The sequence below is a fragment of the Patiria miniata genome, unplaced genomic scaffold, assembly GCF_015706575.1.
Source record: "Patiria miniata isolate m_02_andy unplaced genomic scaffold, ASM1570657v1 HiC_scaffold_30, whole genome shotgun sequence".
Classification (NCBI taxonomy): domain Eukaryota; kingdom Metazoa; phylum Echinodermata; class Asteroidea; order Valvatida; family Asterinidae; genus Patiria; species Patiria miniata.
In genome coordinates this window covers 843,856-865,366 of record NW_024037070.1, presented here as the reverse complement: position 1 = coordinate 865,366, position 21,511 = coordinate 843,856, and the positions used below count along the sequence as shown (strand labels likewise).

General features: G+C 38.4%; 1 protein-coding gene across 1 annotated transcript in view; it reads left to right on the top strand.

Moving 5' to 3' along the window:
• The window catches only part of LOC119739374 (centriolin-like), a 306,576-nt gene that overhangs the window by 225,915 nt on the left and 59,150 nt on the right, over window positions 1–21,511 (top strand). Inside the window, exons 21-22 of the mRNA XM_038214300.1 lie at window positions 4,390–4,735; window positions 18,884–19,206. Of these exons, the coding sequence (XP_038070228.1) occupies window positions 4,390–4,735; window positions 18,884–19,206 (669 nt within the window). The remainder of the gene's footprint in view (window positions 1–4,389; window positions 4,736–18,883; window positions 19,207–21,511) is intronic.

Here is a 21,511-nt window from a genome sequence, read left to right as displayed (position 1 = left end):
AATCGGCTCTACGCACGGACCCGTACCCGTAGTGCGCACCACTGGGTTCAGCGCTGTTTGCGATTCGGATTTTGCGAGCCATTGGCCGGGGTACATGTAAAAAAATCCCCAGCTCCATATGAGTCTCGAATGTACAGTTGCATGAAAATGAATTATTCCTATGCTTCATTTCTAAAACTTCTTTTTGATATCGGCGCACATGGTGAAAAATAGCCTGCCATACCTGCTAGATATATAAGCGGACCGCCCATGACTCGTTCGAATCAGCCGGGGTAAATTTGTACACGGGGCCGGCCGGCTCCGTCGGAGCCGATTCCAGCACTCGACCGGTTCCACGTGTTCATTGAAAGCAAGGTACCAGTGTATATGTAGCGTGTGCTTGTGCTGTGCAGTGAATCGTTATTCTCGGCTGCATGACAGTGTCGTCGCGGTAAATATTAATCATGGGAAAGAACAGAGCATATAAAGTAATAAATCTTGCAGTTTCACAGGAAAAAGACACTGTTTGAAAACAAATACATAGTAGAATGTACAGTGTATTGCACATCGAAATCCACGGAGCACAGCCTCACAAGGTGACACAGTTATTGTTTACATGTGATTTCCAGAGCTTATGTTTTTCATTGAATTTTCTGAGAGCCAGTTCCGACTCAGAACCGGTTCTTTTTTGGGAACGGCTCCAGGAAGATTGGAACAGCTCAAGCCTAATCAGAACTCTCTGTACCATTTTGGGAAGTGGTTACTGAAAACAAACTATCAGAAATTATACGGCCAGATTTGATTTCATCTCCAAGGGGCACATTTATGCTAGAGGGGGGCCCATTTAAGAGGGGCACTTGGGTAAATCGGGGGATCGAGGGGGGGGGGGGCAAGTATCCCCTCCAGTTCTGCGGCCCCCCGAGTGTTTGAACTGGGCAAACTTAAAAAATTTAAAAAATTTAATTCTCTAGTCTACTGTTACTGGAAATAACAGAGTTTAATTATCAATCTCAATTATCTGGAAGGCCACTATAACGAACATCGCTTTAACGAACATTTGGCTATAACAAACATCCCCTTTGGCTCCCAAAAAGGTTAATTATATTATTACGCACAATCCCCATAACGAATGACCACTATAAGGAACATTTTTTATGGCCCAATGGTGTTCGTTATAACGGCGTTCTACTGTACACTGCAGTTGCCATGGCATAAGCTGCAGCACCAGGGAGAGTGGAACATACCCCGAGAAAATTTAATATGAATGAATTGTAGGCCCCCCCCCTACAGCGGTGTAGCTATGGGAATTTTTGAAATTAGTTTTGGTACATTGATTTCTTAAGAAAATCCCCCTCGGAATTTAGTGAAGCTGAAAAATCGCATGACTCAAAAGAGAAATATCGTGCAAAAAATTGACCTCTCTCTTCCGAAAACTTCCGTGAGGACTCATGGAACTCCATCACTCGTTCAAGCATGAACATTTATGAAATAATCGTTATCATTTTCGTTCTCACGCAAGTATGTGATGTGAAACAAACGTGATCCAACAAGGCAACCTAGGAATGATAAAAGGTCGTAAGTAACATTCGTTGTTTACCTATTACCGACTGATTTCTCATCTATTCCGAGGCAATTTTTCAGTGTTTTTGATAAACAGGTTTAATACTTTAACCCTTTAAAACAGTTTTGTACAAATACATATCCCAATAATTTTTTGACTCGCCAGCTGGGCTACTTAAAGAATAGTTTGACTAGCCCGCCTCTGTTTTGACTAGCATTTGGCTAGCGGGCTACCACTAATTTTGAACCCTGGCTATTCAGAGGAAACTGCGCGCCTCATATCTTCTACACATCAAGTAAAACATTTTTTTTTCAAGACTGCGCGATGCCTTTTCGATTTGGATTCTGGAAGCCCAGTTTTACCGCCCAAAAAACATGTATTCTTGGTAAAGAAATGAGGAAAAAATGTGTCACTTCAAGTTATTTACTTGAAACTGAATGACTTGTTATCTACTTGTGATTGATTTGTATTGTACAGGGACGGCAGAGGTGCGTACATAAAATCCTTATAAGTAACGCCACGTCAAAATCTCATCATGCTCATGTTTTAATATAAAAGGATCGATTCTACAAAAATAAACTTCAAGCACCGTGTTGTGCGTTAAATAATGACTTATATTGTTCCTGCTGACTTCCTTTTTATCTGTTGTGTCAAATTTGAAAACATTTGAACTTAAAACATAGAAGTTATGGCAACAATACTATTTTTGACCAAAAATGGGCAAAATAATAAGAAGAAAATAATGTCCTCATAACGTTAATGTGCAGTTTGGGCCAATGTGAACAAACAGATTCAGATTCAGCAGTATTGAATTAGTAAAGTTGACCTTAAGCTGACATCAAACATTTAAGACTCAAAACCATGAAAAAAAATCAGGATAAATCAAAAATGAAGGGCAAACTGCAAATTACATGCCCCCAAAAATGGGGGAGGGAGAAACTTAGATTTTCATAGTGCTGACAAGGCTAAAAACTAGGCTAAGGACAGTTGCAATGTTGCTCTTCTGTTTTAGTTTTTACTTTGATTCAATAACACTGATTTCAAATTGAATTCAGTGGGTAATTAAATGAAATGTTCAAGCATTTTCTTCTGCTCATATAGTAATCATTGATAAACTAAACTTTTAATGTTGCTGAAACATTGAGGTATGCATAGTAACCAACAGAAAGCAGCCTTACAACAATTTACAAATTATGTCCTACAAAATGAGCAAATCAGTTTTCCGAAATAAAACGGATAAAATGGACATAAAAGGGGCAGATCAGGGGCAGATCCAAGGGGGGGGGGTACAGGCCTGAGAGTTTTTTTTATGTCCAAGTGACCTAAGTTCATTTTTATTGTAAAACGTTCGTGAAAAGGGCTTTTGCAAATCAGTGCTGAAATGTGGACAGGTTTTTTCTCCGGACACTCGACCTCCGTAGAAATGAAAAGTGTGTGTGGGTTTGTTTATGGTGTAATTCGAGGACACACATACATGTGCAACATCATCGGTGAATTGAGGACAGGAACCAAATCGAGGATGACCTCGATTAGAAACTTGTACAAAACAAATGAGAGATGTTGTCAAAAAGTTAAGAGTATAAACAAAGGAAAAGGGAAGAGGAACAAAAGAAAATCCTTGATTTACACCTAAACAAACGTGTATGTGTGTGGAGGGGGTATTCACATCACACAATAATGCACACTATCGGACCAAAACAAATGTGCAAATACCTCCCTTACCCAACGCTCACTATGCCTCTGTGTCTGATTGTTTCGGACAGGCAGACATATAGGCAATAGTTATTACTATAATTGTCATAATTAATAATGGGCCCAGACCCCACGCCAAAGGGCTTTGTGATCTGCGCTCGCATGTGTCAGTCCTTGAAAAATGCATCTTTGCTATTATTTAACCCAGGTTGGAATATCGGTTCCAGCACCCCCTGGCAAAAATATTTACTAAATCACTTGCCGTTTGCTCAAAATGAGATGGCTTCAAAAGTGCTTTGCCCCCACTTTAAAGGGAAGATACAACATTTACAAACATAAAAAAATGAAACGATCACATTATCACAAAATATCTCACTGGATTGTTAGGGAATGGCAGTCTAAAGCATCCTGTTAAATCGTAGCTGCTGGTGTGCTGACATTTTCAAGAAAAATTGTATTTTTCCAACGTTGGTTGGCCGACCAGCATTGGAGAAAGCTGTTTTTTTTTATTCCGCATTTTGTTTGCAATTGATTACACACCTGTGAAGGAGTACAAGCCTGCTAGACTGATTCTCTGACCTTACAATTCCCCGAGGTCTATACATTGCTCAGTTCGCTTGCAAACCCCATTTTGGGTATGCCCCTCATCTAACGAAATTCTGGATCCAAAATCCATGCTTAGTATCAATGGAACTTTCTTCCCATCTCTAAAACAAAACAAATTTTCATTGTTATTACTCAGTTTCTTTGTATATGGGTGACCACAAGTGTGGAATTATCCATAGTAGGCGTCAGATTATTAAATGGTATGTTGTTTAATAAAATCTCTGTTATGAGTTGTTCCTTTATTTTTGCAATTATGGCATATGCCACCCATACTTTCATCATCATCATCTTTCTTCAGTACCCCCACATAGGACATAGCTTGCCTACCGCGCCTCTTCCTGCCATGTTTTGGGCTCCCACAGAACCATCTAATGGGCTGTGAGATCAGGGTGGCACTGACAGTGCCCCGCGAGTCACACCCATACGTTGCTAACTACTTTTTGGTAAAAAAAACAAAGTCTGGATGTGGTGTAGCAAAATACAGGTCCGTAAAAACAAATGGAATTAAAATCCCTTCTGTAAACTATTCTTATTGCACTGTTCTATTGCAGCCTACAGGAAAAGCTGCGGACCATTTGCAATCCCAAACTTCACCCATCCGTACATATCAGCAATACCTATCACCAGCCTCTACCCATAACACAGTTCAAGACTTCCCAACAAACCAACCAACAGATCAACAGCAAGAATTCCCGCAATCCTCTGGACATACAAGGCCTGGTAGGATATTATCCAGTGTTGCTTCAATGATGCAACCAGTTGGTAACACATATGGACAACAACAGGCTGCAGATACCCAGACAAGTTATGTACATGTCCCTGTTCTGCTGGCTAATGCCCAAACATTTGGAACTACAGAAGTACAGCAGCAAGTTGGCATTGTACCAGGAACAAAAGGTGGGCTACAACTTTATATTATAATTATTTGATGAAACCTCGTACACATTAATGTTGAATGCACTTCTGTCATCTGTCATCATGGTTATTTAAATGATTTAAAGTGTCATTTAAGTAATTAAAATATCACTAGATATTTTTTTGTGTTACACATTAAACCCAAATACCTAAAAACTCTGTTTATCTCGAGGGGGGGGGGGTCTTAGCATATTTTAAATGGGGGCGCTGTTCAAATCAATTACTCAAACTATATTACAAAATAGTGTACAAATACCCCCTAACCCAACTAGTCTGAGTATCACCCGCTATCCACGGAGCAAGCCTCCTGTATATCGTCTGATATGTCTAGACATGCAGATAAATGCAAGCCACGCGCCAGCCAATCGGAGTCGACTTTACTTAATTGTGATGTCATTTCATTCCTAAATTGGTCAATGATTGGTCAATTCGAATGCACTGTTTTGTAATACAACAACAGCTGGGCACGATATCGCGTAAAATGATACAGAGCACGTGAGACATTTTTTGTAACCATTATGTACGACACGCAACGGGTGACTGACTGAAGACCCGATATTGTTGGTGTACCCTAACATGGCGTGGCCCCTAACATGGCGCATGTTTATTTTTCGCCTGTAGGGCCTAGCTAGAGCAAAAGTTTTAACTGAAATTTCACAGAAACTGAAATTTCATCAAGTTCTTAACACTCCGGTTCATAAATAACGAGTTTATCTACCCGTTACAAAGTTAGAAGAAAAATTTATTTCGGCGTGATTTTCCAATTTTATTTTGAAGTGCACAGTGAACCCTTTGAAAATGTCCCCAAAAATTAGAAAATAATTTTCTGACAAACTTCTAGTTGGGTGTGAAAGTAGACATAAATATGGTTTATCAGAATACATTTACAGAAATTCTTAAATGTTTATTTCGATTTTCGGAGATTTTTTCAAGCGCGCTACGTTGTGGAACACTCAGCCGATTTGTGCCCAATTTTTGGATGCCACCATTTTTGAACTTCGGATAAAATTTCATGACATCGAAATTATTCACAGAGGTTATAAATAGCAAGCATTAATAGGCTAAAAGTACCAGTATTTTACTGAATGAAATTGAAGTTTGTCAACAAAGAAGTTTGGCGACACTGATGTGGAAAGTTGGGGTAAACGTTGGAGTGTGCCACGTTAGGGAACACCACTATATAGAGAGTGGCCGCTGATTGGTCAAAATCTAGGAGGTCAAGAGGCGGAGTCTTGCCTAATTAATCGGCGAATCTGTTCACGCATTCGCCGTGGTCTATTAAATAGACTTATTTCACCGTGGTCTATTACATAGACTAATTTTGTTCACAGGCAGACTTTATTACCAGTATATTTTTGGGGGGATGTCGTAGCAGGGGATCCCCCCCCCAGGATCCTCACCTGATATCCCTGTACTTCAAAATACCTGCACTGGTACCGGTACCGGTATGTTTAACTCAAACTTTTGTTTGGCCAGTCCATAGCAAACGTTGCCAAACAGTCACAAAGAAACGTATAAGCAACATCCCAAAACTTTTGTCATGACTCATTACTGCCCAACGGACTTGGTCTTTTCACGTGGGGATGCAGCTTGCATGCAGCATTGTAATTGGACATCCAGCACGTAACTGCAACAAGTCCTGGCTTTTGAGTAAGCCCAAGCACTACCACTGGCCCAATTGTGGCCCGCATGTCAGCAGTCCAATCAATAGCTCTTTGCTGTGGCCATGTGACCGCATTAGAAACTGCTGAGGATGCACACGAGATAGCCCAGTTGCAAGTGGTGCACCATCTATCTATTAAATAGGACCGGCCATGCGACCGTGTCGCCATGGGCGTCGCGAGGGGGGGGCAAGGGGGGGCACTTGCCCCCCCCCCCCTGGAAAAGCCCCCCCAAAAAAAAAGGAAGAAAAAAAAAGAAAAAGAAAAAAGAAAAAGAGGCGCGAAGATAAAGTGGTGTAAATTTAATGAGTTGGGGGGGGGGCAAAATGTCCCTGCCCCCCTCTAAAACTGATAAATCGTGAATGTGTTGAGAAAAACAAGCATTTTTTTGCAAAAAAAATTTTTTGCCCCCCTCTAGAAAAAATCCTGGCGATGCCCATGCATGTCGCACATCGAAAAAAACCCGAGCGTGGTGCGTTGATATTGACAAACAACATGAAAGAAAGATTTACTACACATTGTTACACAACTTGAGTGGTTTATTGTCATGCAGCACACATTTTTTTGACAATCTTTGACAAACATCTTACAAAGTGAATTAAGATTAAAGCATGATTTGTTTGCTAGAACAAGAGAATACTAAAATTTTTGTCCGTTTGAAGACGTTAACACTGTGAATGGGAATGGGAAAGTTTGTGACAGGAATTCGAGTTCCCCTTTCGCATTGGCATTTCCGCTTTCATGAAAATGTTTCCCACCTGTGTGAAAAGGGTGTGAAAATATTTTCCCACTTGTGTGAAAAAGGTGTAAATATTTTCCCACTTCTGTGAAAAGGTGTGAAAATATTTTCCACTTGTGTGAAAAGGTTTGAAAATATTTTCACACTTGTGTGAAACGGTGTGAAAATATTTTCCCACTTGTATGAAAAGGTGTGAAAATATTTTCCCACTTGTGTGAAACGGTGTGAAAATATTTCCCACTTGCGTAAAAAGGTGTGAAAATATTTTTCCAATGTGGGAAGACATTTTCATACTTTGTGAAATAAAAATGTGTTTCCTGGGAAGAGAAAAAGTGTGACAGAATTTCCCACTGCCGGGTTAACTTTCAGTTGCATTGTACTGTATAATGACGCCACTTATTTCATCTATAACGTACCCCATCCCAGGTAAGGTCCCTACCAAATTAAAACCAAACCAATGGACATACCATTCTTTGGATATAGACATTTGAAAATGACTTGTGTTGACATCATCATGATGTCACTTCAATTTTCATCTATTCCACATCCCTGTCTATGGACATACCATTTTTCAACCCAATCGGATGTGTACTTTGGAAGATATAGCAACTGGAAAAATGCACCTTTTGTATGACGTGATGTGACACAATTGTAGCGAACCATCTTCGGATGGTGGTCTAAATGTCTGCCAAGCCTTAAGTCAATCAGACATGGGAAAGTGCCAGAGGGTATGGTTGGGGAAAAAAAAAACATGTTCAAACCCTATAGATAGAGAACAAATTAAAAATAATAACTGTTGAAATTCCATTAAAAGTGTTAAATTTTGTAAGCAGAATAAAATCGTGGGTGTGTTTTATTTTCTCTGTACACCAGTGATTATATCTTAGGGAGCGACTTTTGTGCTCTGAACAAATATGCAGATGATACTGCTTTGTCTGGGACGATTTTTAATGAACGAAACAGCCTACAGGAATGAAGTTCTGAAACTACTTCAATGGTGTGAACATAATTCCTTAGTTCTTAATGTGAAGAAAACAAAAGAAATTGTATTTGATTTTTGCAGGGACAGAAATCAGATTGAGCCAATTGTAATTAATGACGAAACTGTGGATATTGTGACTGAATACAAATACTTAGGTTCATGTATTGACAATCGGTTGAACTGGAATTCTAACACGGCGAACATATTCAAAAAGGCCAATCAAAGAATGTATTTCCTTTATAGGAAACTCTAATTTTTGAGGATAGATGAAACAATTTTAAAGTTATTTTATCAAAGTACTATCCAATCCGTCATTACTTTCTGTTGTGTTGTTTGGTTTAATTTACTTCATGTGAGTGACCGCAAAAAGATGAGCGTGTAACAAAGAATGCTGCTAAGATCATTGGCTGCGAATTGAATGATGTGTGGGATATTCTGGAGGGCACAATGCGTGCAAAGTTTGAACAGATCAAAGGTGACATAACCCATCCACTCAATTCATCTATTGTTGTTAATCATTCTGGGAGGGTCCGCCAAATTGCCACTAAAACCAATCGTTTCAAGAATTCTTTTCTGCCTTGTGCAGTCAGTACATTCAATTCCAGCTTTTGCCGATAGTTTACATTATGTTATGGATTCCTGGTGTTTTTATATGGGTTTTTACATACATGTATCTTACAATGGGATCGAATTTATTTGTATATTGTATGTATGTGGATGCTGTGTTATACAGTTGGGTTTCTTTGGTTGTCCGTTAATATGTCTTTTTAAAATTTTAGTGTTTAATAACTTGTACATCAGAAAAACAATTTTCATGTATTTTTCTTTTTAATGCGTGACGAATAAATAATCTTTATCTTGATCTTAATCTTAATATTTAAAAAAATTGTAAAAAAAATCTACAACGTCATTTCAAATTTTGTTTATTAGTACTACAGTGGAACGCCGCTATACCGAACACCACTATACCGAACATTCGGCTATACCGAACGTCATCCTTGGCTCCCAGTTTTTGTGTACAAAACGTACCGAACATTGTTGTTAAAAAAAATTCAACAGATTTACAAAAAACCTACTAGTTACAAAATCTATATTAAACGCTGTTTGGGCCATTTGTTTTTATTCCCAAACATCAAACAACACATAAACACAGTGTTTGAATGTTGAAGAGTTATAGATGTCTTGTATTTCCCCAGAAAGATAGAAGGGAAAAGTTGATCATGACGATTGGACATTCCCTTATATGTGTTTTTAAAAATGGCATTTTTGATGACGTCATTGTGACGTCACACATTTTTCAAAATGTTGTGGATATACCTATTGCCTAACAAACCTAATACAAAAAGAATTTTGATTTTTAGCATATTGCGTTCGTGAGATAATGGCAAATGTCTCCAAAACTTCAAAAATATATTTTAAACCACATGGTGATGTCATGATGACGTCACCTCAATTTTTATCTAAAACACACATACCAAGTGTCAACCCAATCAGACTTCCCGTTCATGAGATATAGGGGCTGAAAGTGTGCACGTTTACAATGACGGCATATGTCCCATGATGACGTCACATGTCCCATGATGACGTCACATGTCCCATGATGATGTCACCACTGCATCTATCTTCCCGAACGACCTTTGCTATGTGCTTCATAACCATGTTAAGTTTCATTGTCATACGACTTTGTTTTATGCCCGAATTGTTCACGAGGAAAAAAATGTGTACAAAGTCTATGGCATTTGGGGTAGAAAAAGATGAAATAGTAAAAAAAAAAAAAAAAAAAAAAAAGTAAAGAAACAAAGGCTTTTCCGCAAGGTTTTGCCGAAAAGCCAAAAATGCACATTTAATGTGACATCACACGACTTGTGATGATGCCATCATCATGGGCCTTATTCACAAGTTTGCCATTTTTGTTGAAATCCCTGAACATATATCACTAATTCTTAACTGTTGAATGAGATGGCGCCAGACTATTTTTGCAGGCATAATGCAGCCTTTTTTTACAGTCATTTTTTGTAATCAGGCTTTAAACATCAGCCAAAACCAGCACGATTTTGGTCAAACCTAAGGTTCCTTGGTACAACGAGGACATAGCTTCAGCTAAACGCCAGCAACGACAACTTGAACAACGCTGGCGTTTATCTGACCTCCAGGTAGACCGCGATCTTTTCAAAACTCAGCGAGAATTGGTTAAAGCCAAATTCAACAACTACAAGGCCAACTATTACTCCGATAAAATACATGACTGTGAGGGTAATCAAAAAGCCCTTTTCCAGGTTATCAACCATCTCATGCACAGGAAAACCACACCCAGTCTCCCATCATTCCCAAACGCCACAGCAATGGTCAACAGCTTCTCTGATTTTTCAAAGACAAGATCAACAAAATCAGAGACGACATACCCCTACACGCTGGCCCCAACATTGACCCGTTTGAAGCAGATTTTGAGTTTCATCAACCCCCCCTCACAACCTTAACCACCGCCTCTGACAAGGAAGTAATGAAGGTCATCAAGAACTCACCCACGAAATCCTGCACCCTTGATCCGATTCCAACATCCATGGTGAGGGAACACATCAACGTGTTGATTGGGCCTATAACGGCAATAATTAACAGATCACTCATTTCTGGCCACTTCCCAGATTGCTTCAAGAGCGCTCTCATCACACCGGTTATGAAGAAACAATCACTTGACCATAACGATCCAAATAATTATTGCCCAATTTCCAACTTATCATTTATGTCGAATGCTGCTGAAAAGGTAGTTGCTGCCAGGTTGAACGCCCATCTCACTGAGCACCATTTGCGTGATGATTTCTAATCCGCATATACCAGGTTCCACATGACAACAAAAGGGCCGTTCTGTTAGTTCTACTTGACCTATCAGCAGCCTTTGACACCATCGACCATGACATCCTCTTGCATAGATGACAGCATCAATTTGGGGTTCATGGAATTTCTCTCGATTGGTTAAAATCATATTTACATAATCGTTTTCAGTCTGTTCATTTATCAGGGGAATTATCCAAAGACTCCAAGCTCAGCTATATGGTGTGCCACAAGGATTTGTTTTAGGGCCTCTGCTCTTTACCTTATATATATATCTCCCCTTGGCCGCATTGCCACTTTTACGCAGATGACACACAGCTTTACTAATATTTTTAACCCAGTCCTGTAATTGGCGTTTTTTTCTGCTGTTGGATGTGGATAATAAATACATTTTGTACGCCACCTTTTTTCCCAGTATACCCGACGATGATACCAACACACAGCACATCCTTGAAACATGCTTAGACAACATACGCAGGTGGATGGCGGCCAATCTACTAAAACTCAATGCCCACAAAACCCAGCTGTGCACAGCGTCTCTGGAATTCCTTGCCAGACGAGTTAAGGGACACAACTGATGTCATCATTCAAATGCCATCTTAAGACTCATCTTTTCAATCTATCATTTAAACCACAGTGATTTGCTAGTGACCGGCGCCTTTGAATGGTTCTCCAGATACTGTGCGCCTTATAAATTATCTGTTATCATTATTATTAGAGGCAAGTTGGAAAAAGTTTAAAATGAATAATCAGTTGATGAGTGGGGCGAAATTTGCTGAAGTCTTTTTTTTTTTATAATTGATGAACATGCAACCAACTTCATGCTAACAACAAGTTGGGGGGGGGGGGAGATTGATGACATCACTAGACCAGAAGTTACATTGAACATGCCTTGAAACCTTAGCTCTGAAAAATCGGATGCGAGAGATTTAATCCAGAATTGCTTCAAATCGAACAGTGAATAACATTATCTCTCAAGCTTTTTGGTAATGACATCAAGTATTAGATTACAAGCAATCAAAGATTTCTAGATTTAATCTTTGAAAATCAATATAAAATCAACTGTGAGAGGCATGATTTTCTTTTTACGGGAGTTGATAGAATAATCCAGGATCTTCATTTCTGATATTACGTGCAAAATCATGTGACCCTTCTTTCTGGTTTAAACCGGAAGTGTATCGTAATTTGAACTACAGGTCTGATTGAGTTGAAAGTTGGTATGCACCTAGACATGTGACATCACATTAAATAAGCATTTTACTACGGCCGACATGTATGTGTCTGCATAACTATTTGTCTGCATAACTCATCACTCTGCAATTTCCTACTGTGTATATGATTTGGTTTAACTTGGTGTGTACCTAAAATGGGATGTGTTATAGATTAAAATTGATGTGACATCATGATGACATCATAATTCAAAGCCCTATGAGAATGTGATCACTTATTATAAACAGAACAACACATCCTTCTTGGATGGAACTTATACTTGAAACTTTACATGTCACATGTCACACAAAAAAGTTGCCGAAACAGCCATATGTTTGTACACAAGTGCAAGTCTATTTGAGTGGTCGGGCACAACCCGACCACTCTTTGGATCTGTTACGATTAATCTTTCTTTCTTTCTTTCTTTCTTTCTTTTTTTTTCCGGACAATACTTCTCCGCGGATTTTCTCTTAAACGGTATATGGTATGAACTTGTAACTTTCAATATATATCGACCCTCATCCGAAGTGGTGCATATTACTCTGACGTCATGATTACGTCATCAGGTGTCAAATTACAAGTGATTTTATCTGAAAAAGTGACCAATTACTTTCACCTATAACTCTTGAACTAAACAATCAATGACGTTTATATTCTGTAATCAGATAGACCATTAATCGCTAAACAGTTTTTGTCGTATACGTGAACTCGCTTGACCTTTACTTCCGGGTCTATCGGAAGGTCAAAGTTAGGTGAATTCAAAATGAAGACGTTAGCCTGACATCAAAACAAAGCAGCATTTCTTCCGAACGGTTCACGGTATGATCACAAAACCTTGTGTGAACTTGTACCATGTTATGAAGATGTTATAAATTTTGTTACGTCATCATGACGTCATCAGGTATCAAATTACAAGCGATTTAAGGGCAAACTTTGACAAAATAGTTTGCGTTATATCTTTTGAACTAAATAGAGTATCGTGTTCGTTTTTTCGTGAGGTTGTAGACTATGCCGTGAGAAACATTTCGTGTTCCCGGACGCAAAACCGCTTGACCTTTACCTCCGGTGTTACCGGAAGTACAATAAAAACTGAATATAACTCAAAAGCGGAAGCATTTCACTACAGACATATATTATGAAAGTGTTTAGTGAGGAATGCAAGACGCCCAAAAAACAGTGTAATGACGTCATCATCCGAAAGGACGCCCCCTATCGGCACATAAAATAGAGTTTCCCTTCTTTAACTGAAAAACCATCCGTCCAAATTTTACCAAATCGCCCCTTGACATTCTCTGATTAACCACAGATAACTTGGCAAGGTTTCAAATTCATGACGTCATCAGACCGGAAGTTACTTTAAGGAGAATTTGAAAAAGATCAAAGTTTTAATTTAATTCTATCATTTGATCCCAAGTCCAAATAATGATATCCATTACAATGTTCACCTTTGGATCTCTAATGCTGTGACGTCATCAAACCGGAAGTTAGGTGTTATAAATACGTCATCAAACCGGAAGTTACGTGATATTAATACAAACAATTATATTTCCCATATTTTCATACATTATTTTAATTTTAAAATGAAAAATTATCCCCTCCGAACTTTATCAGTATTCACTAACCATTTTTGACTGATGACGTCATCAAACCAGAAATAACTTTTGTGCACATAGAATGTTTACTGAAATTTATCACACCGTTAAAGATACTTTTTGAAACATTGATTGTACTTGAAGGGATTTAATTTCGTGATCCTTTTTTTTTACATAAACGTATATTCCTAACTTAACTGGGCAGTGTATAATGAAAAGGCTGTCCGCCCGACCACTCTGCGTTTGTTACTCAACAAACGCGAAACTCTAGTATTTCCCTTATTTTCGTACGTTATTTCACTTCACAACGAACATTTATCCACTCCGAACTTAATCAGTATTCACTTCCCGTTTTTGAATAATGGCGTCATGAAGCCAAAAATAACTTGTATGTGTAGGCCTACATAGAATGTTGACTAAAATATATCACACCGTTAAAGATACATTGTTTTAAACCAAATAATTGATTGTACTGGAAAGGATTTAATTTCGTGATCCTTTGTTCTTACATAAATTTATTCATAACTCAACTCGGTAGTGTTGATGAACAGATTGCCTGCCCGACCACTCTGCGTTTACCTCTAGTTTTTCATTATATTTATCTCACCAACATCTGGTGGCAGTGAAGTTGTAAAATACTTGAGTAAATTTTTTGGACATCTTGAATTTCTCAAACTAATTTTGAAATATTTTGAGTTATTGTGATATTTTTTTCACAACTAACCGTAACCTGTGTTGGGATTTGGTGATATTTGTTTTGAAAACAAAAAGCTTGAAAAAAAGAATCACGATATGTAATAGAAAAGAAAATACACGTTTGCATAATTGAATGACTAGTTGTGACAAATTGACAACTAGTCATGAAAAAAATAACATTGTGAATCATTTTACTTTGAAACTTTGTCTGTACATAGACATTGATGTGTTATAGATGGAAATTTAAGTGATGTCATGGGCCTTATTCACGAATTGGCCATATTGGATTGAGAGTGAGGTAAACTCTTCATTTTTGGAACTCGTGTAGAAAAATGAAAGCAAAACTCCATCTTATAATAGTTTATGCGGTACCCACTGCTATGTACATCAGATTCGAATCAGCCAACCGATCCTGTTAGCTCAGTGGTCGAGTGGTAAGACATCTGCACTAGAAAGCAGGAGGTCGTGGGTTCGAGTCCCACCCGAGTGATTTTTTCCAGCTTTCACTCGGGAGGTAACACACTGAGTATACAGTGTTTAAACGTTGGTGAAGGGCAAAACCTAATTTGAAAGCAAGTTAATTACTAATTAATTCCAGTCTGCTTAAATGAATAATTTAAAATTTGTAATTAAACGTTCCCTAATGTTTAAAGCCTGATTACAAAAAATGACTGTAAAAAAAGGCTGCATTATGCCTGCAAAAATAGTCTGGCGCCATCTCATTCAACAGTTAAGAATTAGTGATATATGTTCAGGGATTTCAACAAAAATGGCAAACTTGTGAATAAGGCCCATGATGATGGCATCATCACAAGTCGTGTGATGTCACATTAAATGTGCATTTTTGGCTTTTCGGCAAAACCTTGCGGAAAAGCCTTTGTTTCTTTACTTCTTTTTTTTAAATTTTTTTTTTACTATTTCATCTTTTTCTACCCCAAATGCCATAGACTTTGTACACATTTTTTTCCTCGTGAACAATTCGGGCATAAAACAAAGTCGTATGACAATGAAACTTAACATGGTTATGAAGCACATAGCAAAGGTCGTTCGGGAAGATAGATGCAGTGGTGACATCATCATGGGACATGTGACGTCATCATGGGACATGTGACGTCATCATGGGACATATGCCGTCATTGTAAACGTGCATACTTTCAGCCCCTATATCTCATGAACGGGAAGTCTGATTGGGTTGACACTTGGTATGTGTGTTTTAGATAAAAATTGAGGTGACGTCATCATGACATCACCATGTGGTTTAAAATATATTTTTGAAGTTTTGGAGACATTTGCCATTATCTCACGAACGCAATATGCTAAAAATCAAAATTCTTTTTGTATTAGGTTTGTTAGGCAATAGGTATATCCACAACATTTTGAAAAATGTGTGACGTCACAATGACGACATCAAAAATGCCATTTTTAAAAACACATATAAGGGAATGTCCAATCGTCATGATCAACTTTTCCCTTCTATCTTTCTGGGGAAATACAAGACATCTATAACTCTTCAACATTCAAACACTATGTTTATGTGTTGTTTGATGTTTGGGAATAAAAACAAATGGCCCAAACAGCGTTTAATATAGATTTTGTAACTAGTAGTTTTTTTGTAAATCTGTTGAATTTTTTTAACAACAATGTTCGGTACGTTTTGTACACAAAAACCTGGGAGCCAAGGATGATGTTGGTATAGCCGAATGTTCGGTATAGTGGTGTTCGGTATAGCGGCGTTCCACTGTAGTACTAATAAACAAAATTAGAAATGAAGTCGTAGATTTTTTTACGATTTTTTTAAATATTAAGATTAAGATCAAGATAAAGATTATTTATTCGTCACGCATTAAAAAGAAAAATACATGAAAATTGTTTTCCTGATGTACAAGTTATTAAACACTAAAATTTTAAAAGACATATTAACGGACAACCAAAAAAACCCAACTGTATAACACAGCATCCACATACATACAATATACAAATAAATTCGATCCCATTGTAAGATACATGTATGTAAAAACCCATATAAAAACACCAGGAATCCATAACATAATGTAAACTATCGGCAAAAGCTGGAATTGAATGTACTGACTGCACAAGGCAGAAAAGAATTCTTGAAACGATTGGTTTTAGTGGCAATTTGGCGGACCCTCCCAGAATGATTAACAACAATAGATGAATTGAGTGGATGGGTTATGTCACCTTTGATCTGTTCAAACTTTGCACGCATTGTGCCCTCCAGAATATCCCACACATCATTCAATTCGCAGCCAATGATCTTAGCAGCATTCTTTGTTACACGCTCATCTTTTTGCGGTCACTCACATGAAGTAAGTTAAACCAAACAACACAACAGAAAGTAATGACGGATTGGATAGTACTTTGATAAAATAACTTTAAAATTGTTTCATCTATCCTCAAAAATTAGAGTTTCCTATAAAGGAAATACATTCTTTGATTGGCCTTTTTGAATATGTTCGCCGTGTTAGAATTCCAGTTCAACCGATTGTCAATACATGTACCTAAGTATTTGTATTCAGTCACAATATCCACAGTTTCGTCATTAATTACAATTGGCTCAATCTGATTTCTGTCCCTGCAAAAATCAAATACAATTTCTTTTGTTTTCTTCACATTAAGAACTAAGGAATTATGTTCACACCATTGAAGTAGTTTCAGAACTTCATTCCTGTAGGCTGTTTCGTTCATTAAAAATCGTCCCAGACAAAGCAGTATCATCTGCATATTTGTTCAGAGCACAAAAGTCGCTCCCTAAGATATAATCACTGGTGTACAGAGAAAATAAAACACACCCACGATTTTATTCTGCTTACAAAATTTAACACTTTTAATGGAATTTCAACACAAAGGTTATTATTTTTAATTTGTTCTCTATCTATAGGGTTTGAACATGTTTTTTTTTTTCCCAACCATACCCTCTGGCACTTTCCCATGTCTGATTGACTTAAGGCTTGGCAGACATTTAGACCACCATCCGAAGATGGTTCGCTACAATTGTGTCACATCACGTCATACAAAAGGTGCATTTTTCCAGTTGCTATATCTTCCAAAGTACACATCCGATTGGGTTGAAAAATGGTATGTCCATAGACAGGGATGTGGAATAGATGAAAATTGGCAGGAAAAGGTATATCATGGAGGAGGGAGTGCCTACAATCAAAATACCAGCAGCTTTTTCAGTTTGAGGAAATAAATGTGGCAAAGGTAGTCAACTATTTCTTGGGACATTCTGGGGCGTGGAGAGAGGGAGCAGTGACTGCAGAGCAGCAACTGGAGGTTCATTTCATTTAACCATCCCTGTTCACTTAAGGGTTGCTGAGTTTGTTTCTGCATTCAATAGTGGATGTTGAACACTAGAGCATAATAGGGTCCCCAATTTCCTGACGGTCCCCAATTTACAATCTTGTACAAAACATATGGGAGGTCTTCCTAAAAAGTTAGAGTACAATTAAAAGAGGGACAATAAGGGTCCCTGATTGCAGGCAAATACACACTTGGGTGCGTTTGTTTATGGTGTAAATCGAGGACACACATGTGAATCGAGGTCAGAAACTGAGTGGAGGACTCCTCGGTTGGAAAATGTGTACAAAACCAATAAGCGCTGTTGCAAAAAAGTTAGAAGTATACAAACAAAGGAATAGGGTAGAGGAACAAAAGAAAATCCTCGATTTACACCATGGTGTAAATCAAGGACACACATAGCAACATCATCGGTGAATCGAGGACAGGGACCAAATCGAGGATGACCTCGATTAGAAAACGCGTACAAAACCAATGAGAGCTGTGGCGAAAAAGTTAGAAGTACAAACAAAGGAAAAGGGAAGAGGAACCAAAGAAAATCCTTGGTTTACACCCTAAACAAACATGTTAGCGTGTGTGTGTGTGTTCTTTATGGCTTTACGACCGAGGATTACACTCAAAGGGAGCACAAAGGTTCTTTTGTGGTCTCGATTGAAGGTCCCTTTGTCCTCAAATGCTGGTTTGCGTGGTCTATGGGAAAGGTTTAGATAAGGGAACAAAGGAAAACACAAAGCCGATCCTCGAAAGCATAGCAAAAAATGACTGTGTGTCTGTATGCACACACAATAGAGACCCTATTGTTGTAAACCATTGGTTTCCAAGATGAAGGTCATGTACATTTGAGACATTCCACACACTGCCGTATATGTACAATAGCTGGCCTCACCCTTGCAGCATGTGATGACTTGCAGTCTGCGATATAGCTAGCATGTATTAATTAGATAATTTATTGTAAACTTGACAAGTATTTGCAGAAATCTCCCCTTTCAATTTTTGTGAAGATCTACCATATTGTATAGTTTGTATTTTTGTTTTTATTTAAAGGATAATAAGCTAATTTTTGTCATCATTGCTTTTGTTTTTACATGTTATCCCTCTTGTCAGGAACTCGAGGTATTGTTCAAGAAACCCCAACAGTCCAATCGGGAGTGGTATCCCCTACCAGTCAACCAGTCATTACCCAGGTACCCATATCACTGCAAGGGGCCCCCACACCTGGACTTGTGCTAAGAACCACAGTCCCTTCACAACCAACTCCACTTAGAGACTCTGGTCATAATTCTGAGGAAAATACCCATACTTGTGATGGAATGGCAGGAACAGAGGGGAAATCAGAGAGTGCTCAAACAGAGAGGGGCAAGAATAGCAGGACCATTATTTTACCCCAAGGGAGTCTGTTCTGCAATGTCCATGAACACCATTGGATGGTAAGTAGGTTATCCCTGGCATTTTAGACATTGTGGTATTTTTTGGTATCATATTCACCAGAATTAGTTACTGAAATAGTGTTATCATGGACCCACTTGTACAACTGCACACAAGACATAACATATATTCATGGAATAATTTCTAAATTTAAACCCCATTGTTTCACAAATTTGTTTAAACGAGAACTAAGCTTCTTAGCACTTTAAATTGGTTTGTTTACTTAACATCTTAAAATTTTGATTTTCCATTCAATAAAAAAAACTTAACAAATGTCCGGTTCAGTGACGGTGGAATTCAGCTGCAGCCCGTATACGATACCTTACCAACAGCACAGCCCACTGGCATTCCCGTATGTAGGGAATCCACCTGGAAACATGTAAAACTAGTGATAACATAGAGCTATAAAAAGGAGCTCCATGGTGGTAATAAGTATCAGCTCGCTCTAAACAAAAATTAACTATTGTCTTGGCGTAAAGAGGTGTAATGAATCCCATTATTCATGGAGTTTATTTAGAAATTTCATTCGTTTTGGATGGAAAAATAAAGATTGAACTCTCAAATTGAGCTTTCCAGGCGTGGGTGCTGCCTCGTTTATTGAAACCGCAGGTAATACACACGTAATGCACACTAACCATGCAGGTTGCCCAAGTAGTCTTACTTTATTTCGTTGTCGCGATTGGTAACCGACGCTCGAGGCGTGTATTAAGACAAATGAACCTGGTATTCCGCTTCATTTGCACAGCCCACTGACTTTACGTGTGCTTTAAGTCTATACTTAACTGGTCCCCATGCAAATGGTGCTTCGATAGACGTATACAATACACAGAACATTGTGCATGTACGGTACATAGGGTACTACCAGATGCATGTACCCCCGTATAACAGGCAAAGGGTTAAAAGCAAATGAATCGGAATGCAGGGAGTTGAATTGGCAAGTCAAAAGAGCTTTTGGGTTTGTTTGTCAATCTTTTAAATTAAGAAAAAAGTGATTTTCGATTTTTGATTTTCAATAATTTAACTTGACCAACCCACCCACATTTTCGAAATTTGAAAACTTTGAAAATGTTGAACGGCCTTAAAATCTCATAATTGCTCAACAGTTGTAACAAACTAAGGCATATGTGCTTGGCAAAATATCCTGCGAGGCAAAAATGACCTAATTAGCATCTTTTAATCATGCAGGATTGGTGCCTTAAAAAGGATTGGAATTTATCATCTGGTCAGATACCCTTTGCGCTGCTGTGTACCCTAGGAATTTTGGGCTTCCTCTTGATTCAATTTCATGCAATGTTCTGCAGTCTCCGCATACTCAGATTTTTGTCATGTTTAGCTTGCGTGTGACCGTAAATAATGACATCATCTAATAGCACTGTACTCGTTCTGATCAATTCAGAACAATATTAATCATTTCCTTGAATGGCGATAAGGCAGAGGATAAGCAAAAACACATATATACCTGTACTGAAAAAGGCCCTTGTGCGTATTGAATGCAGTGAGTGGTCTGGATTCTTCACATGCAATTGTGAAAACACCAATGCATTTTGTAATACTGACAGAATTTTATCAATTTTGGGCAAGGAAAATTGGTCAGGAATTATTGCCTTATTGCCTCTTCTCAAATCTATGCAAATTCTGACATCGGCAGCTTTTTTTTCAGGCTACTATAATGGGCGATACCTATTCTGTGGCATGTGGTCGTTCTAGTACACCTTGTTTGTCAAGCTCAAGTACTTTTGCTGTATCTTTCTCTCCTCAGTTTCCTGATGATGACAAGAGCAGGCTAGTCGAAACGTTGAGACCAAAGACAAGTTCTTTTAGAACTTAAACCAGGACTGTTCTTATCAGAACTAAAACTACTTAGTGAAAGTTGATAATAAGCAGGACAAGTTCTTTTCAGAACTACATATCACTGAGCAGTTGTTATTACCACATGGTTTTACCGCAAACCGAAACGATACTGATACTCCCCCATGCAAAGCTTAAAATCTTATAACTTTCTCTCTAGTTTCAACTTTTGATTAACAGGGCTTACTTTTCTATCAACCTTTACTTTGTGAATGATACCTTTCACACGGACCAGATTCCCAGCACAGCCATCATTGGGACTTTCGACGTCTCATCTCTGTACACCAACATCCCACATGAGGAGGGTGTTCGTGCTTGCTCCTTGGCTCTGGCCAAGGCAGGACACACGACTCCTCCCATCAGTGATGTTGGCACCCTCATGAGACTTATACTAGCGAAGAACAATTTTTCCTTCCTTGGTGAACACTATCTACAGGTACACGGCACTGCAATGGGCAC